The sequence below is a fragment of the Oreochromis aureus genome, linkage group 18, assembly GCF_013358895.1.
Source record: "Oreochromis aureus strain Israel breed Guangdong linkage group 18, ZZ_aureus, whole genome shotgun sequence".
In the NCBI taxonomy this organism is placed as follows: Eukaryota; Metazoa; Chordata; class Actinopteri; order Cichliformes; family Cichlidae; genus Oreochromis; species Oreochromis aureus.
Window position 1 is genome coordinate 36,064,761 of NC_052959.1, and position 26,234 is coordinate 36,090,994.

General features: G+C 44.8%; 2 protein-coding genes across 4 annotated transcripts; one reads left to right on the plus strand and one right to left on the minus strand.

Moving 5' to 3' along the window:
* Positions 1 to 12,791: 12,791 nt before the first annotated feature.
* Positions 12,792 to 19,184, minus strand: si:dkey-154p10.3 (zinc finger protein 182). Of its 3 annotated transcripts, none has more exons than XM_031740072.2 (8): positions 19,019 to 19,184; positions 18,168 to 18,608; positions 17,402 to 17,951; positions 17,272 to 17,332; positions 15,040 to 15,183; positions 14,828 to 14,961; positions 13,566 to 13,689; positions 12,792 to 13,052 (listed from the first exon to the last, which is right to left on the minus strand). In XM_031740072.2, the coding sequence occupies exons 2-8, from the start codon at positions 18,558 to 18,560 to the stop codon at positions 12,893 to 12,895; spliced, it is 1,566 nt and encodes a 521-aa protein (XP_031595932.1). In that variant the 5' UTR covers positions 18,561 to 18,608; positions 19,019 to 19,184; the 3' UTR covers positions 12,792 to 12,892. The 3 variants fall into 3 exon arrangements, with proteins under 3 accessions (XP_031595932.1, XP_031595933.1, XP_031595934.1); XM_031740073.2 differs by having other exon boundaries at positions 18,168 to 18,611; XM_031740074.2 differs by lacking the exon at positions 19,019 to 19,184 and adding an exon at positions 18,677 to 18,804.
* A 3,162-nt stretch (positions 19,185 to 22,346) lies between these two features.
* ccr9a (chemokine (C-C motif) receptor 9a) lies at positions 22,347 to 25,696 on the plus strand. Its single transcript, XM_031740070.2, has 3 exons — positions 22,347 to 22,451; positions 23,774 to 23,839; positions 23,929 to 25,696. Exons 2-3 carry the CDS (start codon positions 23,774 to 23,776, stop codon positions 25,018 to 25,020), a joined length of 1,158 nt encoding a protein of 385 aa, XP_031595930.1. The 5' UTR covers positions 22,347 to 22,451; the 3' UTR covers positions 25,021 to 25,696.
* The last annotated feature ends 538 nt before the right edge of the window (positions 25,697 to 26,234 follow it).

Sequence of the window (26,234 nt, forward strand, 5' to 3'; positions counted from 1 at the left end):
TAATGATGGTGTTGGAACCATCAGCAGGTCTGCAGTCGTGGGTGAAGAGGGAGTAGAGGAAAGGGCTCATCACACAGCCTTGTGGTACACCGGTGTTCATTGTGATGGTAGATGAGCAGTGGTTATCCAGCCGGACATGTTGGGGGTGGTTGGTCAGGAAGTCCAGTAACCATTTGCAGATGAGGGAACTGATGCCCAGGTCTGTCAGTTTCCTGATGAGTTGTGAGGGTGGATTGTATTGAACGCTGAACTGAAGTCTATAAACAGCATTCTGGCGTAGGTGTTGTTGTTGTCCAGGTGTGAGAGGACAGAGTGCAGTGCGATGGAGACTGCATCCTCTGTGCTCCTGTTCTGGCGGTATGCAAATTGGTGGGGGTCCAGGGTGGGGGAGACAGGATTTGAAGTGTGCTAAGACCAGCTGCTCTAAGCACTTAGTAATGATGGGGGTGAGTGCTACTGGGCAGTAGTCATTGAGGCTAGATGGGTTGGAGTTTTTGGGTATCGGGACGATGGAGGTGGATTTGAAGCAGGCCGGTACCACAGCGTGGGCCAAGGACAGGTTGAATATGTCTGTGAGCACTCCTGCAAGCTCCCCAGAACACGCTCTGAGAACACGCCTGGGATACCATCAGGACCTGCAGCCTTGTGGACATTGATCCTGCTCAGCACCGCTCCTACATCGGTGGGGAGAGAGTCAGAGGTTGGTGGTCTGGCGTCACATCTGCTTTGGTTGTGGTTGTGGGGTTCCCTCGCTCAAAATGAGCGTAAAAGTTGTTGAGCTCGTTGAGGAAGGAGACATCAGAGGATGCGGGGGAGGGTTTGGTGGTCCTGTAGTCTGTAATGGTCTGGAGTCCTTGCCACATGCGTCGGGGTTGGAGTTGGAGAAGTGTTCTTCTACCTTCTTTTTAATGGTGTTTGGCTTTTTGATGCCCTTCTTTAGATTAGCCCTGGCTGTACTGTAGGCGTGTGCATCTCCTGACCTAAAGGCGGTGTTGCGGGCCTTCAGGAGGAGACGAACATCCCGGTTCATCCAAGGCTTCTGGTTGGGGTACATGGTGATCCGTTTCTGGGTGGTGACACTGTCTGTGGTTTTGGAGATGTAATCCAGTACAGATGAGGCGTACTGGTCCAGGTCTGTGTGGGGTGAACATATTCCAGTCTGTGTTTTTAAATCTGTCCTGGAGCACTGCGTCTGTCCCCTCTGGCCACACTTTAATTGTCCTTACAGCAGGTTTCACACGTTGGATGAGTGGTGAATACCTAGGTGTGAGGAACAGGGAGAAATGGTCCGATTGTCCAATGTGGGGGAGGGGTGTTGCTTTGTAGGCTCCAGCCAGGTTGGAATAAACATGGTCTAAAGTCTTGTCTCCTCTGGTGTGGCAGGAGACATGTTGGTGGAATCTGGGGAGGACTGTCTTTAAGTTGGTGTGGTTGAAGTCGCCAGCAACAATAAAAGCAGCCTCGGGGTGTTTATTCTGGTGTTTGTTAATGGCTGCAGAAAGTTCTTTCATGGCCAACCTAGCATTAGTGTCGGGGGGGATATACACTGCAGTGAGTATGATCGAAGTGAGTTCTCTGGGGAGATAATAAGGTCTGCATTTGACCATTAAAATTACAGCGCTGGTGTAAACATCCATGTTTGTTGGGAGCAGTTTTGATTGTACAGTCTGACAGCTGCAGGGAGGAAGGACCTGCAGAAACGCTCCTTCATGCATCGAGGATGCAGCAGTCTCTCACTGAAGGAGCTCTGCAGCAACATTTACATACATGGGGGAGACTCTGTCCATCAGAGATGTTATTTTGGCCAGAGTCCTTCTGTCTCCCACCACCTGCACTGGGTCCAGGGTGCATCCCAGAACAGAGCTGGCCTTCCTGATGAGTTTATCCAACCTCTTCCTCTCAGCTGCCGATAAACTGCTGCTCCAACATACAACACTGTAAAAAATGACAGATGCCACCACAGAGTCATAGAAGGTCTTTAAAAGCGCTCCCTGTACTCCAAATGACCTCAGCTGCCTCAGCAGGTAGAGTCTGCTCTGACCCTTCCTGTAAAGAGCATCAGTGTTGTGGCTCCATTCCAGTATATTATTCAGGTGAACACCCAGGTACCTATAAGAGTCCAGTTTGGGTTACATGCACGAGAACAGATTAAACCACAATAGTATGTAGATTTGGCCGAGGCAGTACAGTTCTTATAAAACGGAATGTGATTATTAAACATTTCTTTCTTAAAGAGGCATTTTAGTTGGCGCCCCTTAGATTTGAGAAAGCACAAGGTGTGTGTAAACCAAAGTGCTGAGCGAGACAGGACACAGGTGTTTGAGCAGGTGTTGGTATTTTGATAGGATACTGGATACTGTAGCTCCTGTGAAAACTAAGGTCTCAAATCCGAAGTACCTGACTCCGTGGTATAATTCTCAAACACGTAGCCTAAAGCAGATAACTCGTAAGCTGGAGAGGAAATGGCGTGTCACAAATTTAGAGGATCATCATTTAGCCTGGAGAAATAGTTTGCTGCTTTATAAGAAAGCCCTCCATAAAGCCAGAACATCTTACTATTCATCACTGATTGAAGAAAATAAGAACAACCCCAGGTTTCTCTTCAGCACTGTAGCCAGGCTGACAAACAGTCAGAGCTCTACTGAGCCAACCATCCCTTTAACGTTAACTAGTAATGACTTCATGAACTTCTTCACAAATAAAATTCTTATTAGAGAAAAAATTACCAATAATCATCCCACAGATGTAATATTATCTACAGCTACTTTTAGTACCATTGATGTTAAGTTAGACTCTTTTTCTCCAATTGATCTTTCTGAGTTAACTTCAATAATTACTTCCTCCAAACCATCAACGTGTCTTTTAGACCCCATTCCTACAAAACTGCTCAAAGAAGTCCTGCCATTAATTAATGCTTCGATCTTAAATATGATCAACCTATCTCTAATAATCAGCTATGTACCACAGGCCTTCAAGCTGGCTGTAGTTAAACCTTTACTCAAAAGCATCTCTAGACCCAGCAGTCTTAGCTAATTATAGGCCAATCTCCAACCTTCCTTTCATATCAAACATCCTTGAAAGAGTAGTTGTCAAACAGCTAACAGATCATCTGCAGAGGAATGGCTTATTTGAAGAGTTTCAGTCAGGTTTCAGAGCTCATCACAGCACAGAAACAGCTTTAGTGAAGGTTACAAATGATCTTCTTATGGCCTCTGACAGTGGACTCATCTCTGTGCTTGTCCTGCTAGACCTCAGTGCTGCGTTTGATACTGTTGATCATAATATCCTACTAGAGCGATTAGAACATGCTGTAGGTATTACAGGTACTGCACTGCAGTGGTTTGTATCATATCTATCTAATAAACTCCAATTTGTTCATGTAAATGGAGAGTCCTCTTCACACACTAAGGTCAATTATGGTGTTCCACAGGGTTCAGTGCTAGGACCAATTCTGTTTACATTATACATGCTTCCCTTAGGCAGCATCATTAGAAGACATAGCATAAATTTTCACTGCTATGCAGATGACACGCAGCTCTATCTATCCATGAAGCCAGGTAACACACACCGATTAGTTAAACTGCAGGAATGTCTTAAAGACATAAAGACCTGGATGGCCGCTAACTTTCTGCTTCTTAATTCAGATCAAACTGAGGTTATTGTACTCGGCCCTGAAAATCTTAGAAATATGGTATCTAAGCAGATTCTTACTCTGGATGGCATTACCTTGGCCTCCAGTAACACTGTGAGGAACCTTGGAGTCATTTTTGACCAGGATATATCTTTCAATGCACATATTAAACAAATATGTAAGACTGCTTTCTTCCATTTGTGCAACATCTCTAAATTAGAAATATCCTGTCTCAGAGTGATGCTGAAAAACTAGCTCATGCATTTATTACTTCCAGGCTGGACTACTGTAATTCATTATTATCAGGATGTCCTAAAAACTCCCTGAAAAGCCTTCAGTTAATCCAAAATGCTGCAGACGACATGCCGCCTAAAAAAGACACAACACTTGGCCAGAAAGCAGTAGCTGAAAATTCTGCGAGCACCGACGCCATATTAGCAGCTATCACTAGTCTAAAAACTTCTATGGAGACCCGCCTTGACACAATTGAGTCAACTCTGTCTAAGCTCCAGGCAGATATCCGGTCATCCGAACAGCGTCTAGATGTTATCGATGAGTCGCTTACCACAATGGGCGGCCGGGTTTGTATGCTTGAAGCTACATGCAAGGTCCTAAAGGCGGCCACCGATAACCTGCGTGACAAGCTAGGCCAGATGGAGGCGTGCTTGCGTCGGGCCAACATTAGGATTGTTGGAGTGAAGGAAGGTGCTGAGGGCGGTAAGGCTGCGGACTTTGTATCATCCCTGCTGCTGGATGTGTTGGGGAAAGACAACTTTATTCAGCCGATAAAAGTGGAGAGGGCACACCGTACCCTTAGACCGAGACCAACGGCTGGCCAGCGACCGAGGGCTATCATAGCCAAGTTGCACCACGAGAAAGACGTGTGGCATGTCCTGCGTCTGGCACGCCAACGTGCACCGCTGAGCTGCGATGGAGAGAGTCTGTCCATCTTCCCCAACTACACTGCGGAGGTCCTTGCGCAGCGGATGGCCTTCAATACGGTCAGGAAAAAGCTTAGCGCTTTCAGAGCTACATGCAGTCTGCGCTACCCGGCCCAGCTTCGGGTAGTTCACAACAACATCACTAACACGTTCAAGTCTCCTGCTGAAGCTGAACGGTTTGTGGACTCACTGCAATCGTGACCTGGTAATATGTTTGTTCATGCTGTTGATGCAGGTGTATTGTTGAACATTCTCACTCTTCTCTTCCTATAGTGAGAGTCGCGATTTGTTCAATAATTTTTTTAATGTTTCTTTTGTGATAGTTTTCTATCATTTTTTTTTTCTTTTTGCTACATTGTCTTTAAACTTTTCTCTATCGTGAAGTACTGAGTACGTTTATATTATAACTTTGGTTATACACAAGTCATTTTATATGTTGGCGTCTTTTTTGTTTATCCAATCAGTCGATTTATGGGTGTAACTATTGTTTTGATTAATGGAGTCTGGTGCAGAGCCGCCGTATCCGCAGGATGTTTTTTTCTCTTTTTCTTCTTTGTTTTTTTGTGCTCCTCTTCCCAGCAGTCCCCTTAATGCATGCTGGGATGGGCCGCAGTGGTTCTTGTTCTTTTTTGCGGCCTTTTTCTTTTTGTGGGGTGGGGTTCAGTGTTCTTGTCGTTAATTTTAACTGTTTTTATGCCAGTCGTGTGTATTATTTTTCACCAGTCCATATGTCATAACATCTCTCATTTAGATGCGGGGTAACAATGCTGCTGGTTTAGGAACATGTCCTTTGACGTTTACATCCTGGAATTGCAAGGGCTTAGGCAGAGCTTTGAAATGTGGGAAGGTTATGTCACATTTGAAGCATTTATCGTCTGATATCATTTTTCTTCAGGAAACTCATATTCAATGAACAGAGACGTTTAAGAGCAAACTGGGTGTCGCAGGTCTACCAGTCCACTTTCATATCTAAGGCCAGAGGTGTTGCTATACTCATACGGAAAACCACTCCATTTATATTTGGATCCGTCGTTGCTGATCCGGGTGGGAGATTTGTTTTGGTCTCTGGGTCCATTAACTCTTTTCCACTGGTTTTGCTAAATATCTACACCCCTATTTTTGACTGTCCTGACTTCTTTTCCAAAATATTTGACCTAATTTCTGAATATAATATGTCGAATATAATAATTGGTGGCGATTTTAACTGCTATTTTGATCCTGTTTTAGATAGATCATCTACAAAAATAGCCCCCACTACTAGATCCACGGCAGTTTTGAACAATCTGGTAAAATCACACAACATGGTAGACGTTTGGAGGCTTCAGCATCCAGATGACAGGCAATATTCCTTTTTTTCACCTGTACATCGTAGCTTTACCAGAATAGATTACTTTGTTACAGATTATAGACTATTACCCAGTATTATTAGCTCTGCTTATCATCAAATCTTGATTTCTGACCATGCCCCACTTACCATGAAAATAGATTTTAATTTACAGCCTCGAATTTTCAATTGGAAATTCAATTCTACCCTTCTGTCAGACAAAACTTTTTCCACTTATGTTTCCACTGAGATTTCTGATTTCTTAAAACATAACGACAACGGTGAGGTCTCTGATTCTACTCTTTGGGAATCATTTAAGGCAGTATTGCGTGGCAAGATCATCTCCTTTCAAACATTTTCGAAAAGAACTAGATTAAATAGTCTGTCCGAAATTGAGTCTGAATCATCAACATTAGAGGAGGCACTTCGCCAATCTGATACTGAGGACATATCTAATGCTATTCTAAAACTAAAACTTGAATACAATCATATTTTGGGATCCCAAGTCGAAACCGATATCGTCAAATTGAAACAAAGACACTTTGAGTTGGGAGATAAACCCCATAAATTACTTTCCAGACAATTAAAAGATGTGCAAGCCCATCGCACCATACACAAAATTGCCTCTTCTACCGGTGAATTAATTACTGATCCTAAGCTGAATAACGACAGATTTGTTGAGTTTTTCAGCCAACTATACTCTTCTAAATCGAACGCCACTGACTCTGAGCTTTTTAGCTTTCTTAACTCTCTGAACATTCCAACCCTCACAGAGTCTGCCACCCGTGCTCGAAGCTGACTTTAGTATCACAGAAGTCAAAGCTGCTATCCTTTCTTTCCCTAGCCGTAAAGCCTGTGGACCGGATGGGTTCAACATAGAATTTTATAAAGCCCACATTGATATGATCGTTCCACTTTTACTCAGAATGGTAAACTGCTCCATTGCACGGGGCTCTTTTCCTGATAGCATATATAATGCCCATGTTTGTCTTCTCCCTAAGAAGGACAGAGACCCCACCAATGTGACTTCATATCGCCCACTTAGTTTATTAAACTGTGATCAAAAACTAATTGCAAAAGTCTTGTCTTTACGCCTTAATAAATTTTGGGGCACTTTAATTCAACAAGATCAAACCGGGTTTATCCCAGACAGATTTGCTTTCTCTAACACCCGTCGTCTATTGAATGTACTGTATGGAACAAATCCTCCAAATTCAGCTGTTATTTCATTAGATGCACAACAAGCTTTTGATCAAATTGAGTGGAAATACCTGTTTGCTACACTTGAGAAATTTGGCTTTGGTAGTAATTTTACAACTGTGGTACGTATGCTTTATGCTCGGCCAAGATCATCGGTACTGACAAATTTTGATAGATCACATCCGTTTCTGCTTCACCGGGGGACTAGGCAGGGCTGCTGTTTATCTCCACTGCTCTTTGCTTTAGCTATGGAACCTCTGGCCATTGCAGTTAGAAGCAGCTCTGATATTGTAGGTATATCCTGTGGTCCTGTCAAATCTACTATAACTCTATATGCAGACGATGTGGCTCTAACACTGTCTGATGCCAGGCTCTCCTTGCCTCCCCTGCTTCATCTCATTAACAAATTTGGACAACTCTCTGGTTTCACAATTAATTGGGACAAGTCCATTTTTATGCCACTGGCAGAGGGTCTCGACTCCAGCTTCATCTCTAGCTTACCTTTTAAAACCACCAGCAGTCACTTTAAATACCTAGGTATTAACATTCCCAGAAACCGTAAGCTGCTATTTAAATTGAACTTTCAGGTCCTCATTGATAGTATTAAAGCCAAGATAGATAAATGGACTCTTCTCCCACTTTCTTTAATTGGATGTGTCAATATTATTAAAATGGTTGTACTTCCTAAATTTATTCATCTTTTCCAAAACATACCCATCTTTCTCACCTCATCCTTTTTTAAAACTATCGACTCTATCATTTTGTCTTTCATCTGGGCAAATAAACCCCATAGAATCTCAAAGGCTCACTTGCAGAAACCCTCCTCTGAGGGCGGATTAGGCCTCCCAGTTTTCAGGCACTAATACTGGGCTTGCAATGCCAGAATATGGGTTTTCTGTAACAGTGTTTCAGCTGTTCCTGCTGTTCAGAAGGGATGCGGTCCTTCTTCGCCTTTTATAGAGGCACACAGTGCTAAATCAATTTTTGGTACATCACTTGATGCTATTCTGTTTTCTATGCCCAGCATACCTACCAAACTTTTTAGTAATGATTTTGTCCTAGGTCATTCTCTTAGGATCTTAAAGCAAGTTAGGGTTGCTTTATGCCTTCCTGACCTATCCATTTTTGCTCCCATAACTGAAAACCTTTCTTTTTCACCTGGCTTGATGGACCCTGTGTTTAAGCTTTGGTCAGCACTAGGTCTTCACACTATTAAGGACCTCTACATCGACAATTGTTTTGCTTCATTTGCTCAGCTGCAATCGAAATTTATGCTCCCCTCTGCTCATTTATTTAGATACTTGCAAATTAGGAATTTTGTTAAACAGTCTTTTGCCCATCTGGATAAGCCCCCTGCTCATAGTGACTTTTATGATTATTTGATTAAAAATCCCACTTCCAAACACCTGATCAGCCAATTTACTACACTTTTTACACTTATACCACCTACGAACCATATCAAGGATGCTTGGGTTAAGGACTTGGAAGTAGACATATCGGATGCTTTGTGGGCCAATGGGTTGAAGAAGATTAAAGAATGCTCTGTTAATGCCAGACTACAACTTATACAGTTCAAGTTCACACTTCATCGTTTGCATTTTTCTAAAACAAAGCTATGCAGCATTTTTCCGTCTATTTCGTCTTTATGTGAGAGATGCAGAGTGCTGGATGGAACCCTTGGTCACCTTTTCTGGTCTTGCCCCACACTCAGGAGTTTCTGATATTTAATATGATTTATGACTTAAAATTAGAGCCGGATGGTGTACTTGCAGTGCTAGGCTGCTCCCTAGCCTCATTGGCACTCAGGCGTCCTCTTCAGAAAGCCTTAATGTTTGGCATGATTGTATCTAAAAGACTTATTCTTAGAGCCTGGAAATCACCTTCTCCTCCATTGTTCAGGGTTTGGCTACGTGAGATGATCGCATGTTTGTATATTGAAGAGGTTCGTTATCGTTTGAGCAAGTAAGACTGCCTCTACAGGCAGCAAGAATTTACTTCGGCAGCTTGCGAGTCATTTATTTCATAATTGTTATGAGCGTAAACTGGCTGACACCCATTTTAAGTTTGTCGAAATCTGGGGCCCTTTTCTCAATCATATTAATGGGATTTCAACATAAACTTTAACCCTTTTTTAACTGCACTTTGTGTTTGTGTGAAACTGAACTTCTGCCGGACCCTGATTCCTTCCTGGACCTGTTTCCCACATTTTTCGGACTTTGTGAACTCTCTGTTGCCCTGTCTAACCTCACACAGAAGATCATCTTCTTTGGACATTGGTGTTTCTTTTGAACTTTTGATTTGTACTGGCTAACTGGTGTATTTTTTTTTTCTTTTTCTTTCCTGTTTGGGTTTTTTTCTTTTTGTTGTTGTTGGTGTTGTGTGTTTGCTTTCTGGTTTTTCTTTTTTTTTTCTGTGCTTAAATGTTATTGTTTTTGAATCTTATGTCTTTTGACTGTTGTGATGTTATGTAACTTTGAACTTAAAATCTTATAAATAAACATTTAAATAATCAGGCCCCATCTTATCTTAATGACCTTGTAGTACCATATCACCCTATTAGAGCACTTCGCTCTCGCTCTGCAGGCCTACTTGTTGTTCCTAGAGTATTTAAAAGTAGAATGGGAGGCAGAGCCTTCCGTTTTCAGGCCCCTCTTCTGTGGAACCAGCTTCCAGTTTGGATTCAGGAGACAGACACTATCTCTACTTTCAAGATTAGGCTTCAAACTTTCCTTTTTGCTAAAGCATATAGTTAGGGCTGGACCAGGTGACCCTGAATCCTCCCTTAGTTATGCTGCAATAGACGTGAGGCTGCGGGATTCCCATGATGCATTGAGTTTTCCTTTCCAGTCACCTTTCTCACTCACTATGTGTTAATAGACCTCTCTGCATCGAATCATATCTGTTATTAACCTCTGGCTCTCTTCCACAGCATGTCTTTATCCTGTCTTCCTTCTCTCACCCCAACCAATCACAGCAGATGGCCCCGCCCCTCCCTGAGCCTGGTTCTGCCGGAGGTTTCTTCCTGTTAAAAGGGAGTTTTTCCTTCCCACTGTCGCCAAAGTGCTTGCTCATAGGGGGTCATATGATTGTTGGGTTTTCTCTGTACCTATGAAGCGCCTTGAGGCGACGTTTGTTGTGATTTGGCGCTATATAAATAAAATTGAATTGAATTGAACTGAATAGGAAATCATCAGGAGCTGAAAAACTACAAGTTAAAGGGAGGCTGTTGATAGCAGATGACAACATGTCAAGATCACAAGTGGTTTCAGACAGGGTCCAGTGGCCCCTGCTGTGACTCCTGCTGTGCCTCCTGTGTTCAACACAGACTCTTTAGCGCGCTGCATGCTTGTTTTGACTTTGGAGCTGTTTTGCCGGTGGGTTTCAGAAGAAAGGTGGACCACTCATGTGAACTGTTAAAAAATGGAGCGATATTTTAAACCTTTAAATTACAACCTGCACCAAACGAAACGAACGTCTAACAAGAAAGGAAAAGCTTATAAGTACAACAGCGAGTGGGAAAAGGACTGATTTATGATGCTAAGGAACAACTTTTATTTATCAGTACTGCTCAGAAGCAGTACTGATAAACGACGTGTGGATGCAGTGAATCACAGCATCCACACGTCGTGGGAAACAAGATACTGTTAAGAAAAAACCACATTTCATACTTGTGTTACAAGCCTGACTGAAACGTCTCACAGATGCTGAAATCATCTAAGAAAAAATGAAGTTGATCACAAACAACCTTCTTCTAGACAAAAAAGTCGAACTCGGTGAATGGAAGGGTCCAGAGATCTCGTTTTTAAAAGAGGTGGCATGTTTAAAAGCAGCCACAGCCTTAGTACCAAAGTTAACATACCTAACCCAACTGTATTAGAAGGTGAGCACAAATACTGTCAAGGAGGCACCTTACCTCCTACCCTAAACAGAGGCTTAAAGTGCTGAAAGCAACCTGAGCACCGGGGTGAAACAGAGGAATCAGTGGAGAACGCCAGAAATCTGGTCAATAACAAATTCACTGCTTCCAAGGTGCATGGAGAGGATGAGAAACTAACAACGCAGGAACTCCAGCCACACTTAAAAGTAAAGAGGAACAACTTCATTAACTGACCAACGCGTTTCGGCTTGTGGCCTTCAGCAGGGTCATAGTAACACATAATACAATTTGTGCTTAAATAAGGGACAGGAAACACAAAAAAATCAAATTAACCAAACACATCTTCATAGTTAAACCAGCTGACGTATAACAGGTTGGTATTGGTTAATAGGTTCATTGGTTAAGTCACAGCCCAAGTAAATACTGGACTAGACCATTAATGATAAAGACAGAGGGGAGCAAAAAATAATGCCCACCTATCTTAACATATACATGCAAATAATACATAAAAGGAAAGAGTGTTAGAATTATACAAAAAAAAATTTAAAAATGATTACAAATTTTTTTAAAACATTTTTAAAAAAAGAAGTCAGTGCAACAGTTTGATTGAAAAACAAGAAGACACCATACATAGAAACGCATTTGTGAAAAGCTCCTCACTTATGTCTCTAAAACGTAGACTTAAAACGGGATGTTTAGAATGCTTCTCCTTTTTCCTGACAAAATAAATAAATGAATAAAAAAATATTACCCATGTGAAAAAAAGCAACAGTGCAAATTCTCTGTAACCAATCACAGAGCCCACCTGGATATTTCACAGCTTTTTCAAGGACCAGAAGAGTCACAGAAATGCTAAATGTGTTAGCTAATCCCGGAGTTAGCTACAAGCTGCTGATATATGGGACTGTTCATTTACAGTTATTGTACACACTGTACATGTATATACCATTACCTCTGCCACACAGCATTTTCAGTAATCTGTATTTACTCTACTTTTTTAATAAATATACATTTTCTTTATTCAATCTGTCTCTCTTCCACAGCATGTCTTTATCCCGTCTTCCTTCTCTTACCCCAACCAGTCGCAGCAGATGGCCCCACCCCTCCCTGAGCCTGGTTTTGCCGGAGGTTTCTTCCTGTTAAAAGGGAGTTTTTCCTTCCCACTGTCACCAAAGTGCTTGCTCATAGGGGGTCATATGATTGTTGGGTTTTTCTCTGTATGTGTTATTGTAGGGTCTACCTTACAATATAAAGCACCTTGAGGCGACAGTTGTTGTGATTTGGCGTTGTATAAATAAAACTGAACTGAATTGATGTAGTTTATCTTATGTGCAGTTTTGACCTGCAGAATTTCACTGCTGGAAGTGGAAGTTGAAAGCTAATGTGTGAGCTAACAGGAAATGCAGATGAGGAGTGGAATCTGTTTTTAAATTGTATTTGAAAAAAGATTTTGCTAATGCATATTTTATTGCACATATCATTACTGAAGCGCAAAGTCTGATGCATGTTATCCGTCCCCCTGACGTGTGTTCAGAGTTAAACCAGTACATTTTTGGTTCCTGATTATTAGTCAGAACCTGTTCAGTTCTAATTCTGAGCACCGAGTCCAGGTGAGCAGCAGGTGAGACGTCAGCTGCTTCAATCACATTTGTCAATTATTTCCAATAAAAATAGTATTCTAGAATTCACTGAATAATAATCAGCTGACTGTCACAGTCACATGATCACCTCATGTGCTCATTGAGGCCTTTTCAAAGTTAAAGTGTTTAAGGCCTTCATATTTTCAAAGGTCTGAGAGTGAATAAATAAGAACAGAAATGATTTTTCCTAAGCTTTTATTTTCATTAAAAAAGTCCACAAATAAAACTTCTGACATCATCACCATGTCTGATGATGTCACCGAGCCCCGTCACACCAGCTCATGTTGATAACACAGCTTGCTGGGAGGGGGCGTGGTGTCTGCGCACATGTCTCAGCAGCAGCTGGCGGTCCGGGCTCGAGTAGTCGCACTGTTGACATGGGAATGCCTCACCGGTGTGATGGCGGCGAGCGTGGAGGTCCAAACTCTTCTTCTGGATGCTGTCGAGAAAAACAACAACAACACGGTCCAATTCTAGGGCTGCAGCTACCGATTACTTTAGTAATCTATCAGTTATTCCACGGATTAATCAGATCAGACATCGCCATTAATGATAAAGACAGAGGGGAGCAAAAAAATAATGCCCAAAAAACATGTCAAGCAAAAGGAAAGAGGTTAGAATTATACAAAAAAAATTTAAAATGATTACAAATTTTTTTAAAATATACTTTTAAAAGAAGTCAGTGCAACAGTTTGATTGAAAAACAAGAAGACACCATACATAAACGCATTTGTGAAAAAGCTCTTATGTCTCAATGCTGATCAATAATAAATCCTGACACAGGTGTTTCAGGACGAACGGCTCATTGGTTTCCAAACTGCAAACAACATCTGTGAAAACACAGATAAACCCTTCGATTTATGAGTCACATTCAATTTAATTTTCTATTATTCGAAATACTCGAGCAGCCCGCAGAGTTTGTGGGAGCACAGGTGTGCGCCAGGTGTGTTACCTGCTGTAGTCACAGTGCTGACACCTGTACGGTTTCTCCTGGCTGTGAGTCCTGCAGTGTCGGAGCAGAGAGCTGCGATCAATGGACGCATATGGACACTCTGCACACCTGTATGGCTTCTCACCTGAGATCACACACACGAAACACACAACGTCATCTGACAGTCACATGACAAAGGCTCTCAGCTTTCTGTGTGTTACCTGTGTGAGTCCTCAGGTGTGTGTGTGTGTGTGTGTGTTACCTGTGTGAGTGCTCAGGTGTGTGTGTGTGTGTGTGTGTGTTACCTGTGTGAGTCCTCAGGTGTGTGTGTGTGTGTGTGTTACCTGTGTGAGTGCTCAGGTGTGTGTGTGTGTGTGTGTGTGTGTGTTACCTGTGTGAGTGCTCAGGTGTGTGTGTGTGTTACCTGTGTGAGTGCTCAGGTGTGTGTGTGTGTGTGTTACCTGTGTGAGTGCTCAGGTGTGTGTGTGTTACCTGTGTGAGTCCTCAGGTGTGTGTGTGTGTGTGTGTTACCTGTGTGAGTCCTCAGGTGTGTGTGTGTGTTACCTGTGTGAGTCCTCAGGTGTGTGTGTGTTACCTGTGTGAGTGCTCAGGTGTGTGTGTGTTACCTGTGTGAGTCCTCAGGTGTGTGTGTGTTACCTGTGTGAGTGCTCAGGTGTGTGTGTGTTACCTGTGTGAGTGCTCAGGTGTGTGTGTGTTACCTGTGTGAGTGCTCAGGTGTGTGTGTGTGTGTGTGTGTTACCTGTGTGAGTGCTCAGTGTGTGTGTGTGTGTGTTACCTGTGTGAGTCCTCAGGTGTGTGTGTGTTACCTGTGTGAGTCCTCAGGTGTGTGTGTTACCTGTGTGAGTGCTCAGGTGTGTGTGTGTTACCTGTGTGAGTGTGTCAGGTGTGTGTGTGTGTTACCTGTGTGAGTGCTCAGGTGTGTGTGTGTGTGACCTGTGTGAGTGCTCAGGTGTGTGTGTGTTACCTGTGTGAGTGCTCAGGTCAGTGTGTGTGTGTGTGTCCTCAGGTGTGTGTGTGTTACCTGTGTGAGTCCTGTGTGTGTGTGTTACCTCAGGTGTGTGTGTGTGAGTGCTCAGGTGTGTGTGTGTTACCTGTGTGAGTGCTCAGGTGTGTGTGTGTGTGTGTGTGTTACCTGTGTGAGTGCTCAGGTGTGTGTGTGTTACCTGTGTGAGTCCTCAGGTGTGTGTGTGTGTGTTACCTGTGTGAGTCCTCAGGTGTGTGTGTGTTACCTGTGTGAGTCCTCAGGTGTGTGTGTGTGTTACCTGTGTGAGTCCTCAGGTGTTGCAGCAGTGAGGCCTTCAGCCGGCTGCTGTAGGAGCAGTGAGGACAGGTGAAAGGTTTCTCTCCCCCATGAACGCCCAGGTGACGCCTCAGAGTCAGTTTAGAGGAGAACTTCCTGCAGAGAGAAGAAACGCCATGACATCAGCAGGTCACGTTACCCTGTGCAGTGAGGGATTATGGGTAACGTGGTTACCTGTGGCACAGCGAACAGCTGAAGCCCGTCTGCTTCCCGCTCTCTGCTGTCGGCTCCTTGCCGTCTCCGTTCGTCCTCCTTGTGGTTTTCCTCGTGGTCTCCATGGTGACCGGCCGTGTTGCGGCCCGAGCTCTGCTGGTCTGCCTGAAAACAAATGAATAGAATAGAATAGAATAGAATAGCTTTTTATTGTCACTGTTACAAGAACAGTGAAAGGCAGTTTGGCATCTCTCCATGTGTGTGAAGTACACAATAGCGTAAGTATTTACACAATGACAAATTTACATTTACACAAGAAAGATATGTACAAGTTATACATACACCTGCAAACATACACGCACATACATACATATATGTATATATACATATTTGCATCCGTAGATGCATACACACACATATTTCCACATACACGCTTACATCTATATACATACACATACATGCCATCTAACTAGCAGGTGCATTGAGAGGTGCAGTGTGATCAGTGATATTGCACATTGGGGGTGTGGGGTGCTGTTTGAACAATACTAAATAATGTTATAATAAATACAGTTTAAAGAGGTAAGGGTGTTGGTTGCATTGAAGTATAAACAGAAATACGATTTATAAATAAGGTGTAATGTCCATGAGTGTTGGCAGTGCAGTTATCCTCCAATCAGGGTGGAGGTAGGGCATGTTTGACAGCCTGTGGGTAAAAACTTCTGTTGAGTCTGTTTGTCTTTGACCTGATGGACCTGTAGCGTTTACCAGAGGGAAGGCGGGAAAAAAGTGAGTGTCCAGGGTGCGAGGGGTCTCTGATGATGATGCTGGCTTTCTGCTGAAGTCTGCCAGTATAGATGTCTCTGAGGGGGGTTAGTGAAGTGCCGATTGCCCGCTCTGCTGCCCTCACCATCCGCTGCAGTTTCCTCTTGTCCTCCGTGGTGCAGCAGTTGAACCAGAGTGTGCAGCAGTAAGTCAGAAGGCTTTCAATGGTGGAGCGGTAGAAGTTTACTAGCAGTCTTTGGGGTAATTGGGCCTGACGTAGTTTCCTGAGGAAGTACAGCCTTTGTTGTGCTTTCCCTACCTGGTGGGAGATGTTTGTGGACCAGGTAAGGTCGGCCGAGATGTGGACTCCGAGGAACTTAAAGCTTTCTACCCTTTCTACCTCCTCCCCATCAATGTAGAGGGTAGAGTGCTCAGATCGCACACAGGCTGTGTTCTGATTGGCTGACAGACATTCAAACTTGTTTTTAATAGTTTCAGATTCTCTGTAAAAATCCATTCAGTGTTATGCCGACGACACCCAGCTTTACCTGTCCACAAACCCAACTCTGCTCTCCCTCCACCCTCCACCACCCTCTGCTTAGCTGAACTTAATTCCTGGTTTTCCTCCAACCTTCTCAAACTCAACAGCAACAAATCAGAGCTTCTCCTGGTTGGCTCCAAATTATCGCTATCCAGAGCTAACTGTTTTTCTGTTACTATCAAGAACTTGTCGGTTTCTATCTCTCCCTCTGTGAAAAGTTTGGGTGTCATTCTTGACAGTGCACTATCCTTTAACTCTCACATCAATAATGTCAATCGCTCAGCATATTTCCAACTCCGCCCCTTCTTCACTCCACATGCCACTGCTATCCTCGTCCATAGTCTTGTTACCTGTCGGATCGACTACTGTAACTCACTCTTATTTGGTCTTACACAAAAATCCATCAACAAGCTTCAACGTGTCCAGAACTCTGCTGCCCGTATTATTACTAGGACTCCCTCTGCCCACCACATCACCCCTATCCTGAAGCAGCTTCACTGGCTAGCGGGTAACTTCGCATTAATTTTAAAATACTCCTCTACACATTTAAGGCTATTCATTCTCTCTCCCCACCATACCTCTCTGATTTGGTGCAGATCTCCATCCCATCCTGGTGCCTCAGATTCTCCTCTTCTCTTTGTCTTTCTCTTCCTTCCTTTCGTCTCATTACCAGGGGGTTCAGGGCTTTCAGTCGCTCTGCTCCTCGACTTTGGAATTCCCTACCCCCCGACCTCAGAAACATCACCTCATTCCCTCTTTTTAAGTCCACCCTCAAAACCCGCCTGTTTAAAATAGCCTTATATAACTTCTCCATGCTATTAAACTTTCTTTTATTATCATGTTTATTTCCTGTTTTTATGCCTGTTTTATTTGCTGTACAGTGTCCTTGGGTGTTTTGAAAGGCGCTTTTAAATAAAATGTATTATTATTATTATTATTGTTATTATTACCTGTCAGGAAGCTCCGCCTCCTTCCGCTTTGCACGTCCAATCAGCTGGCTCCTCCATCCATCTGCAGAAAACTGATCAGTGTTAGCGGTCTTATTGATTACTTATCGATGGTACAGAGCTGGGCACTCACTGCGTTTCCGTGGTTTTTCAGGAGCGCTTCTCAGCGTGCTGTTTCGGAACTTCCTGTGACAGACCGCCATCGCGGTTTTCTTCTTCTTCTCTTCCCGCTCCCTCCTTCTTTTCCTCCTCTGGCCACAGTGGCTCCTCCAATGATGCTCCACCTCCTCCCAGCTGTCGGCCATCCAGTTGCAGCGCACGCAGCCGAAACCACCGCTGGCACGGTGTGACCTGACATGGACATCAAGCAGCCGCCGCGATGGCAGTGTCAACGGGCAGAGCAGACACAGCAGGCTGGGGGGCGGAGCCTTCATTTTGTTGTTGGCACTGCTGTCATGTGGTTGTGTGAGCTGTGTGGACGGTGAGGAGGAAGGAAGAGGAGAAGCTCTGACTGCAGAGATCCGACACAGCCCAAGGGTCATCAGGTGGGCGGACTGCGCCAACTCCTCCTGGGAGGCGGGGGTGTCGGCCAGAGAGGATAAAGAGCCCCCCTTCAGAGTGAAGATGGAGGAGTCCTCCTCCTGCTCCTCTTCCTCCTCTTCTTCCTCAAAGAGCGTGGTGACCTGCATACAAACCACAAGATTAAGGCGGGGCTACCAGGTGTAAGGACACCTTTAGAATAAAATAAGATAAATAAATCAAAAAATAAATACATTTCACCTTAATTTGAAAAGCTAAATCATAAAAATCCATCTGACTAATAACTTCATATTGTTTCACTTTTTAAAATAAAAGCTCAAAATCATTCTGTCCTGTGTGTGTTTGTGTGAGGTTATCACCTCACAGGTGTGGGCCACCTGCAGCCCTCCCTCACTGCTGATGTCACAGGTAGCTGGGCTCAGGTTGTCCAGCATGTTGTAGAGCAGGAAGTCCTCATCTTCGTCACTCTGCTTTAGTTGATAGGGTGACGCTCCCTGCTGGAGCCCCGCCTCTGCCCCGTCCGGATAGGTGTTGAGGCGGTGCCTGAGCAGCAGGTGGCTGTTAATGGCGGCTTTGATGCCACAGGTGAACTGACAGAGCTTACAGCGATAAAGCTCCACCAGAAAGGACTCCACTAGCCCCGCCCCCACGCCCTCCACCTCAGCACAGTACAGGCTGGAGCTCACAGCTCCGCCCACCACCTGCAGGGTCACAGGGCTGATGTCACGGTACCGCTGCTTCACCCACGACATCGCTATGACATCACCATGACATCACGATGTGAGGTCCGTCCTTTGGCCCTGCTGGGACACAGAGTCAGTGTAAATAAGATTTATCTCAAAAAAACCGCCTGAATTCAAACACTGACCAATCAGAGCGGAGCAGAACCGAACATCCGTCCAGATATCAGCAGCAGTCTTCATTATTCTACTTTATTCCACAGTCCCAGTACTCTGACTACTCTGAGTACTTAGAGTACCAACCCCTCTGCTTGATGACGAAACGTACGTTAAGCGGAATGATTGGCTGATCTGAGGGAGCTCGTTCGCTGTCCGCTTTACTTAGGCTCGCGCAGGAAGCGCAAAGACGCGGAGAAGGCTAGCAGGCTAACGGCTAACAGTGTTTCAGAGCAGGAACGGATCGATACGTCACTAACAGATCAATAAATGAGCTCCCAGGTGAGACTGCGGAGCGTCTCACTGAAACTCACCTGCTCCTCTTTGTTTACATCCGCTCCTATTTCTTCTTCTACGGCTTATTCAGCTCCTCGGAGCCCGCCGGCCGCTCTGCTGCCCCCAGAGGAGGCTTTAAAAATGACAGCACAGAGCTCAGGCTTAAAACGGACAGAGCACGAACCAACCCGGCTCCCTGTTTTCAGGATTACACAAAGTCTGTCAGACGTCACACTGTTCAGATTATCAGATTACATGAGATTAACTTCAGTTCACTCTTTCACAATAAAAGCTCCAAATGTTTTGTTTGTTTAGTTTAAATCTGACTTTTAACTCCAGCATGTATCTTTATAAGATTTATTTGATTTTATATCAGATGATGCTTGGGGGGGGGGTGCGGGGGTTCACATGTCTCTATGGTAACCACATGCGTTAACAGCAGAAGAGGAATGAGGAGAAAATCAGGTCACGTGACCTGGCTGTTTTTTCCTGTCTTACAGGAAGTGTTTGACAGACGTCAGTGAAACAGGAATCAGCCGCATAGCGTGACAGCAAGTTCACACTGTGCAGTGTTGCATGACAAGCTGTGACCGCACACTCACAGACACAGACACACGTGTTTGCCCACGTTGGTGGTCCTCAGAGTGTTTCACTCTCTGTCACATAATCAAGAGGGTTCATCCATAAACAACAGGAATGTCTTAAAGACATAAAGACCTGGATGGCCGCTAACTTTCTGCTTCTTAATTCAGATCAAACTGAGGTTATTGTACTCGGCCCTGAAAATCTTTGAAATATGGTATCTAAGCAGATTCTTACTCTGGATGGCATTACCTTGGCCTCCAGCAACACTGTGAGGAACCTTGGAGTCATTTTTGACCAGGACATGTCCTTCAACGCACATATTAAACAAATATGTAAGACTGCTTTCTTCCATTTGTGCAAGATCTCTAAAGCTAGAAATATCCTGTCTCAGAGTGATGCTGAAAAACTAGTTCATGCATTTATTACTTCCAGGCTGGACTACTGTAATTCATTATTATCAGGAAGTAAAAACTCACTGAAAAGCCTTCAGTTAATCCAAAATGCTGCAGCAAGAGTCCTGACAGGGACTAGAAAGAGAGAGCAGATTTCTCCTGTTTTGGCTTCCCTTCATTGGCTTCCTGTTAAATCCAGAATTCAAAATCCTGCTCCTCACATACAAGGTCTTAAGTTTTCAGGCCCCATCTTATCTTAATGACCTTGTGGTACCATATCACCCTATTAGAGCACTTCACTCTCACACTGCAGGCCTACTTGTTGTTCCTAGAGTATTTAAAAGTAGAATGGGAGGCAGAGCCTTCAGTTTTCAGGCCCCTCTTCTGTGGAACCAGTTTCCAGTTTGGATTCAGGAGACAGACACTATCTCTACTTTCAAGATTAGGCTTCAAACTTTCCTTTTTGCTAAAGCATATAGTTAGGGCTGGACCTGGTGACCCTGAATCCTCCCTTAGTTATGCTGCAATAGACGTAGGCTGCCGGGGGATTCCCAGTAAATCAGGCTCAGTCCCTCCCTAATCCTGGTTCCTTTTAGAGGGAGTTCTTCCGCCTCACTGATTGCTGGGGGGTGGTGTGGATGTTGGGGTCATCTCTCTGTACTGGGGGTTGTTACCTGTCAGTATGAAGCACGTGTTGTGCACAAGTGACATGACGTGAACTGTGTCCTGGTTTTGTGCTTTCACAGGCTGAAGGTGTGCAGGAGCCCTTTAAGGTAATGTCCTCACAAGTCACGGAAACTGCTGCCAGTCTGTGTTTGTCACCTTAAACAGGAAGTAGAGATAAGCAGAGAAGAACAACATGTTCAGTGTGTGTGACCACAGATACCTCAGTACTACTACCACTCCAGCTGGTACTACACTTCTCACTGCAGACGTGAGTGGCACTGTGTTGGCCTGGAGCGAGGGGGGTAGGGGGGACGTTTAGGTCAGAGCGAGAAAGTTGTGGTTTGTGTCTGATATTAGGGAATGTTTGTTGTCATGGATACAGTGGTAAACAAACAGGCAGTGAGAGTGATGCTTGAAACAAGAAACGATTTGAATGTGTGTAGTTTTGGTTCAGTGTGGCAGCATGACTTCATACAAAGCCCAACAAATCTGACCCCCACCAAACACTTACACTCATTCTGGGAATAAGTGTGCCCCCCTCCAGGTGCACAGACCCAGAGCCAAATGTCATCACTTCTTCAGTGTGTTCAGCACCTCATCAGTCCAGCAGAGCTTTGTGAATTTGTTTTTTTTTTTTTAAATATTTGTTTTGGCCTTTTTACGGCTTTATTTTGAAGGCCACAGTGAAGAGTGACAGGAAAGCAGAGGGATGAGATGTGGCAAAGGGCCGCGGGTTGGATTCACACCCAGGCTGGCCACTCAGCCATGCGGCATACGGTCGCCTGCTCATCCCAGTGAGCTAAATGTGACTTTGGGGATTGTAACCAGGTGTCAGAAAGGCCTGTGGCGGCCAAGCGTTCGTAGCGACGTCGCTTTTGAGTCTTCGATGTTGGCTCTTCCTAACGTTGTGAAGCCAGATTCACCAAGTGTTCACCCCCTCATAGCGAACGTGAGCTGGGTTCAGACCGTCGTCCGATGACGCGTTGTTGCAATAGTAATCCTGCTCAGGACGAGAGGAACCACAGACGCTGGGTGCTTGGCTGAGGAGCCAATGGTGCGAAGCTGCCACCTGTGAATGTCGTCTTTGAGTGCTCAGGTAGAAAGAGTCAGCTGTACAATACAAGTCAAACTGCAGCCAGATCAGTTTCACAGCCTGGCGGATCTGTGAGAATAACCTGCAGCAGCTTTGTGTCTGTGACGCAGAGCAGCAGAAACCTGAGGAAACGTCACAAACTGCATTCTGGGTAACCTCTCAGGCTGGTTTCACCATGTGAGCCCGGGCGAGTCCCGGTGTGTGACGCTGCTTCTGTTTTCTGTTCTTAGGAGCTCCCAGCTGATTTTCCCCGACTTCCTCTTTGTGGTGTCCGAGCTTCTCGCTTTTCATAATCCTTTAAACTCTCCCAAACCCTTCAAAACAGCTCAGCACCTACAAAGGCCTCCTTTGTACCACAGTGCTGTGCAGAAGTCATCTCCTTACATGTTGCTGTGAATTTATTGATTTATTCAAACATACATTGAAATATCAGCCAATAACAGAGTTGGCACAACTCTAACCAGCTGTAAAGTAAATATTTGTTATGTTATTCACAAGGGTTTGGATTCAGGATCGTTGGATTCAGGATCGTTGGATTCAGGGGGTTTAACATTCAGGGGCTTTTGGTGATGTTCATGCGTTCGTGCTCGTTGTCTACTAGTTGTGAAGTCGTAGCCAATCCTCTGACAGCTGATGTAACTTCTGCTTTCATACGTCACTTTTGTGGTCTAACGGACTCAGAGTGAAAAAAGCGCCAAACAGCAAGACGCACCAGAGACGAGGAGACGCCTGACGGTGAGTCCACGCCTGTCTGTCTGTCTGTGTCCGGTCTTTGTTTCATGGGGAAAGTGGCGAGCTGCAGACTTTGATTTCTGAGCGCAATGTAAAGATGTTTTTCACTTCATCATTAACCATCCCATAATAGTCTAGTTGTGAGCAGATCTCAGATCGCATCACCACAAACTCTGAGATTTCGGATGATGTTTCTGGTTTTAGTGGTTCTAACAGGAACACGATGATAAATAACTGCTTGTACTGCAGAATTTTTACTGCCTCCTAAGACCCGAACTCTTTCATGGCATTTTTAATTTCTCTTTGCTATTTGGGCTGATTGTGACCTGATGAATGTAAAACATAGAATTACCAGATTTTTTTTCTTACCTGGTTTTTGTTTCTGGGAAAAAATGAGATCCACATATGAGGACATTCAGTTTACATTTCGATAGAACAGTGGCAGCGTAATGTCCTCGTAAGTGCAGACGTATGTGGACGCCAGGTCCTAGGAGGTTAAGACATGGAGGAGATTTGTGACACACAGACACGTCTGCAGAATTTAAAGTACTCTGTGTTCAGTAAAAGTATTAATACCACAGTCTTAAATGACCCAAATACTCAAAGTGAAGGTACTCTATGAGCAGACCTATGTGAGGTGAAGAGCTTAAACTTGAATGTGGTCAAACTCGAGGATTCGTTTTTATGCCTGAAACATTCAAACAGTCGAGTTTTCAGTGTTTGAGCCACGATGATGACGAGCACATGATCCGCTTTAATCCTCAGCTTCATTTAAAGAAACGAGTTCAAATTCAAATATTTATTTGTCATTGTCAGAAAACAATGAAATTGCGTTTGGAGCTTCCATACGCCCGTGAATAAAATAATAATAAGAGTAAATTATAATAATAAATACATTTCACCTTAATTCTTTAATGTGTGTGAGTTTGACGGTTACACAACACTTCACCCCAAGGCTTTTATTTTGGTAAAGCTATTGTACGGGAGTACTTTTATAGTGTAGGATCAGGGCTCAGTAGTACTATTTAAAAGTACAATATAGTATTTATCTCAGAGTAACAGAGTAAAAGTACTTCAAAGAGAGTAAAAATATGTCCTTTGTCCTACTCTGACTAAAAACAACGTGTAGAGAGTGAAGCAACACAGACGTGAGTCAACAGCAACAACATGCCACAAACTACCAAAGCCGTGTGACCAGCAAGCATAGGAGGGGCGGGGCCAGGCGGCTTTAGCTTTTTTTTATTTTATTTTGTTTCCTCGTTTTGGAGGTTTTGTTTGTGTGAAACTCGTTTCACCTTTTCTAACCTGAACACCTGTGTTTGTAGATGGACAACCTTTTCAGCATGAATGTGACCTCCATGGATGACATCATCACAACAATGATCACAGAGGTAACGAACCCTGATTATTTACTGATTTATCCAAGGATGTATCAGCAGAGAGCTCAGGTGTGCTCAGGTGTGGTGTCTCTTTCCATCAGGAACCATCTGCTTTCAGTTCCTCGGCCACCTCTGACAATTATGACTACTCAGGGGACTACGGAGACGACTTGCTGTGCAACCGGGAGTCGGTGCGGGTGTTCAGGAGTCACTACGAGCCACCGCTCTTCTGGATGATCGCCCTGGTGGGCGGAGCCGGGAACCTGGCCGTGGTGTGGATCTACCTGAACTTCCGGCGCCGGCTGAAGACGATGACCGACGTGTACCTGCTGAACCTGGCCGTGGCTGACCTGCTGTTCCTGGTTACGCTGCCGCTGTGGGCGGCCGAGGCGTCGCACAGCTGGATCTTCGGCACCTCCCTCTGCAAAATAAACTCCGCCCTCTACAAGGTGAACCTGTTTAGCAGCATGCTGCTGCTTACCTGCATCAGCGTGGACCGCTACATCGCCATTGTGCAGACCACCAAGGCGCACAATTCGCAAGTGGAGCGCCTGCGCTGCAGCCGGTTGGTGTGTGCGGGGGTGTGGCTGCTTGCGTTGCTCCTTGCCACGCCCGAGCTGGTATTCGCTGCCCCCGCAAAGGTGGAATCGCAGGACTACTGCCGTATGGTGTTCCCGCCCCACCTTGGGAACAGCACCAAGATCCTGGTGCTGTCCCTGCAGGTGAGCATGGGCTTCTGCCTGCCCTTCATCGTCATGGCCTTCTGTTACAGCATCATCGTCGCCACACTGCTCAAGACCCAGGGCTTCCAGAAGCACAAGGCCATGCGTGTGATCCTGGCGGTGGTGGTGGCGTTCGTTGTGTCGCAGCTGCCTTACAACAGCGTGCTGGTGATGGAGGCGGTGCAGGCCTCCAACATCACCATCACGAACTGCGATCAGCTGATGGACTTCGACAAGGCGGGGCAGGTGCTGAAGAGTCTTGCCTACATGCACGCCTGCCTCAACCCCTTCCTCTACGTCTTCGTGGGCTCGCGGTTCCGCCGTGATGTGGTGCACCTGCTGCGCTGCTGCCGCTGCGTGCCGCCCATCACCAAGATTCAGCTGTCCACCAAGTCCAGCAGGAGCCCGCTGAGCTCCACCCGAGCCTCGGTGATGTCTGACAGCGAAACCTCGCAGGCGCTGTCGCTGTAGAAACCGTCATCGTGCAACTTCCTGTTTGTGCCAGGGCAGCTGCAACAGCAGACCTCGCCAACGGAAGACGCCTCAATCGCAGGAAGAGTTTTTAAGAAGCTTTGATTCAACACGTATGCTGCTTCACCCTAACATCCACCCACAGAGAGTCAGAGCCCGCTCATCTGAGAACACCTTCACCTCAGAGCACAGGACAGGTGGAGGCTGGGCGCGCCTGCTGGTTACAGCTTTCACAGTTTTGGGGAAAACAAATAGAAACCTTTGTAATGAGAATGTAAAGCCTCCACATCATTTTCTGAGCCAATTCCAGGACTTTTCCAGGTGTTTCCAGGACTTTTCAGGGCTTGCTTGTACAGTAAACATGAAGCTGTTTTTAAATGTGACATTTTAGCTGCTGTATCAAAGATGGGACCTGTCTCCTCACTGCGTTTGAACAGAAACTGAGCCAAAGCTGAAATGTGACTGATGCTGTATATAACCCTGTGTGTGTGTGTGTGTGTGTGTGTGTGTGTGTGTGTGTGTGTGTGTGTGTGTGTGTGTGTGTGTGTGTGTGTGTGTGTGTGTGTGTGTGTGTGTGTGTCTGTGTGTGTGTGTGTGCGTGTGCGTCACACCAATGTAAATGTTTTGGTTTTCTGAGTTATGAAAATAAAGTGCGAGAGAAAAACGGGGAAGTTGATCAAACGCTGTCGCACTCTTTTCTTCACATCCTTCCTTCTCTCATCCTGTTTATGATCTTTGTTCTGCAAACACACCTCAGCAGCTTCACTGCACACACAGCAGTGAACAAGTACAACACACACAGCTACTCTTAGTACCATTGATGTTCATTTAGACTCTTTTTTTTCTCCAATTGATCTTTCTGAGTTAACTTCAATAATTACTTCCTCCAAACCATCAACGTGTCTTTTAGATCCCATTCCTACAAAACTGCTCAAAGAAGTCCTGCCATTAATTAATGCTTCAATCTTAAATATGATCAACCTATCTCTAATAATCGGCTATGTACCACAGGCCTTCAAGCTGGCTGTAGTTAAACCTTTACTTAAAAAGCATCTCTAGACCCAGCTGTCTTAGCTAATTATAGGCCAATCTCCAACCTTCCTTTCATATCAAACATCCTTGAAAGAGTAGTTGTCAAACAGCTAACAGATCATCTGCAGAGGAATGGCTTATTTGAAGAGTTTCAGTCAGGTTTCAGAGCTCATCACAGCACA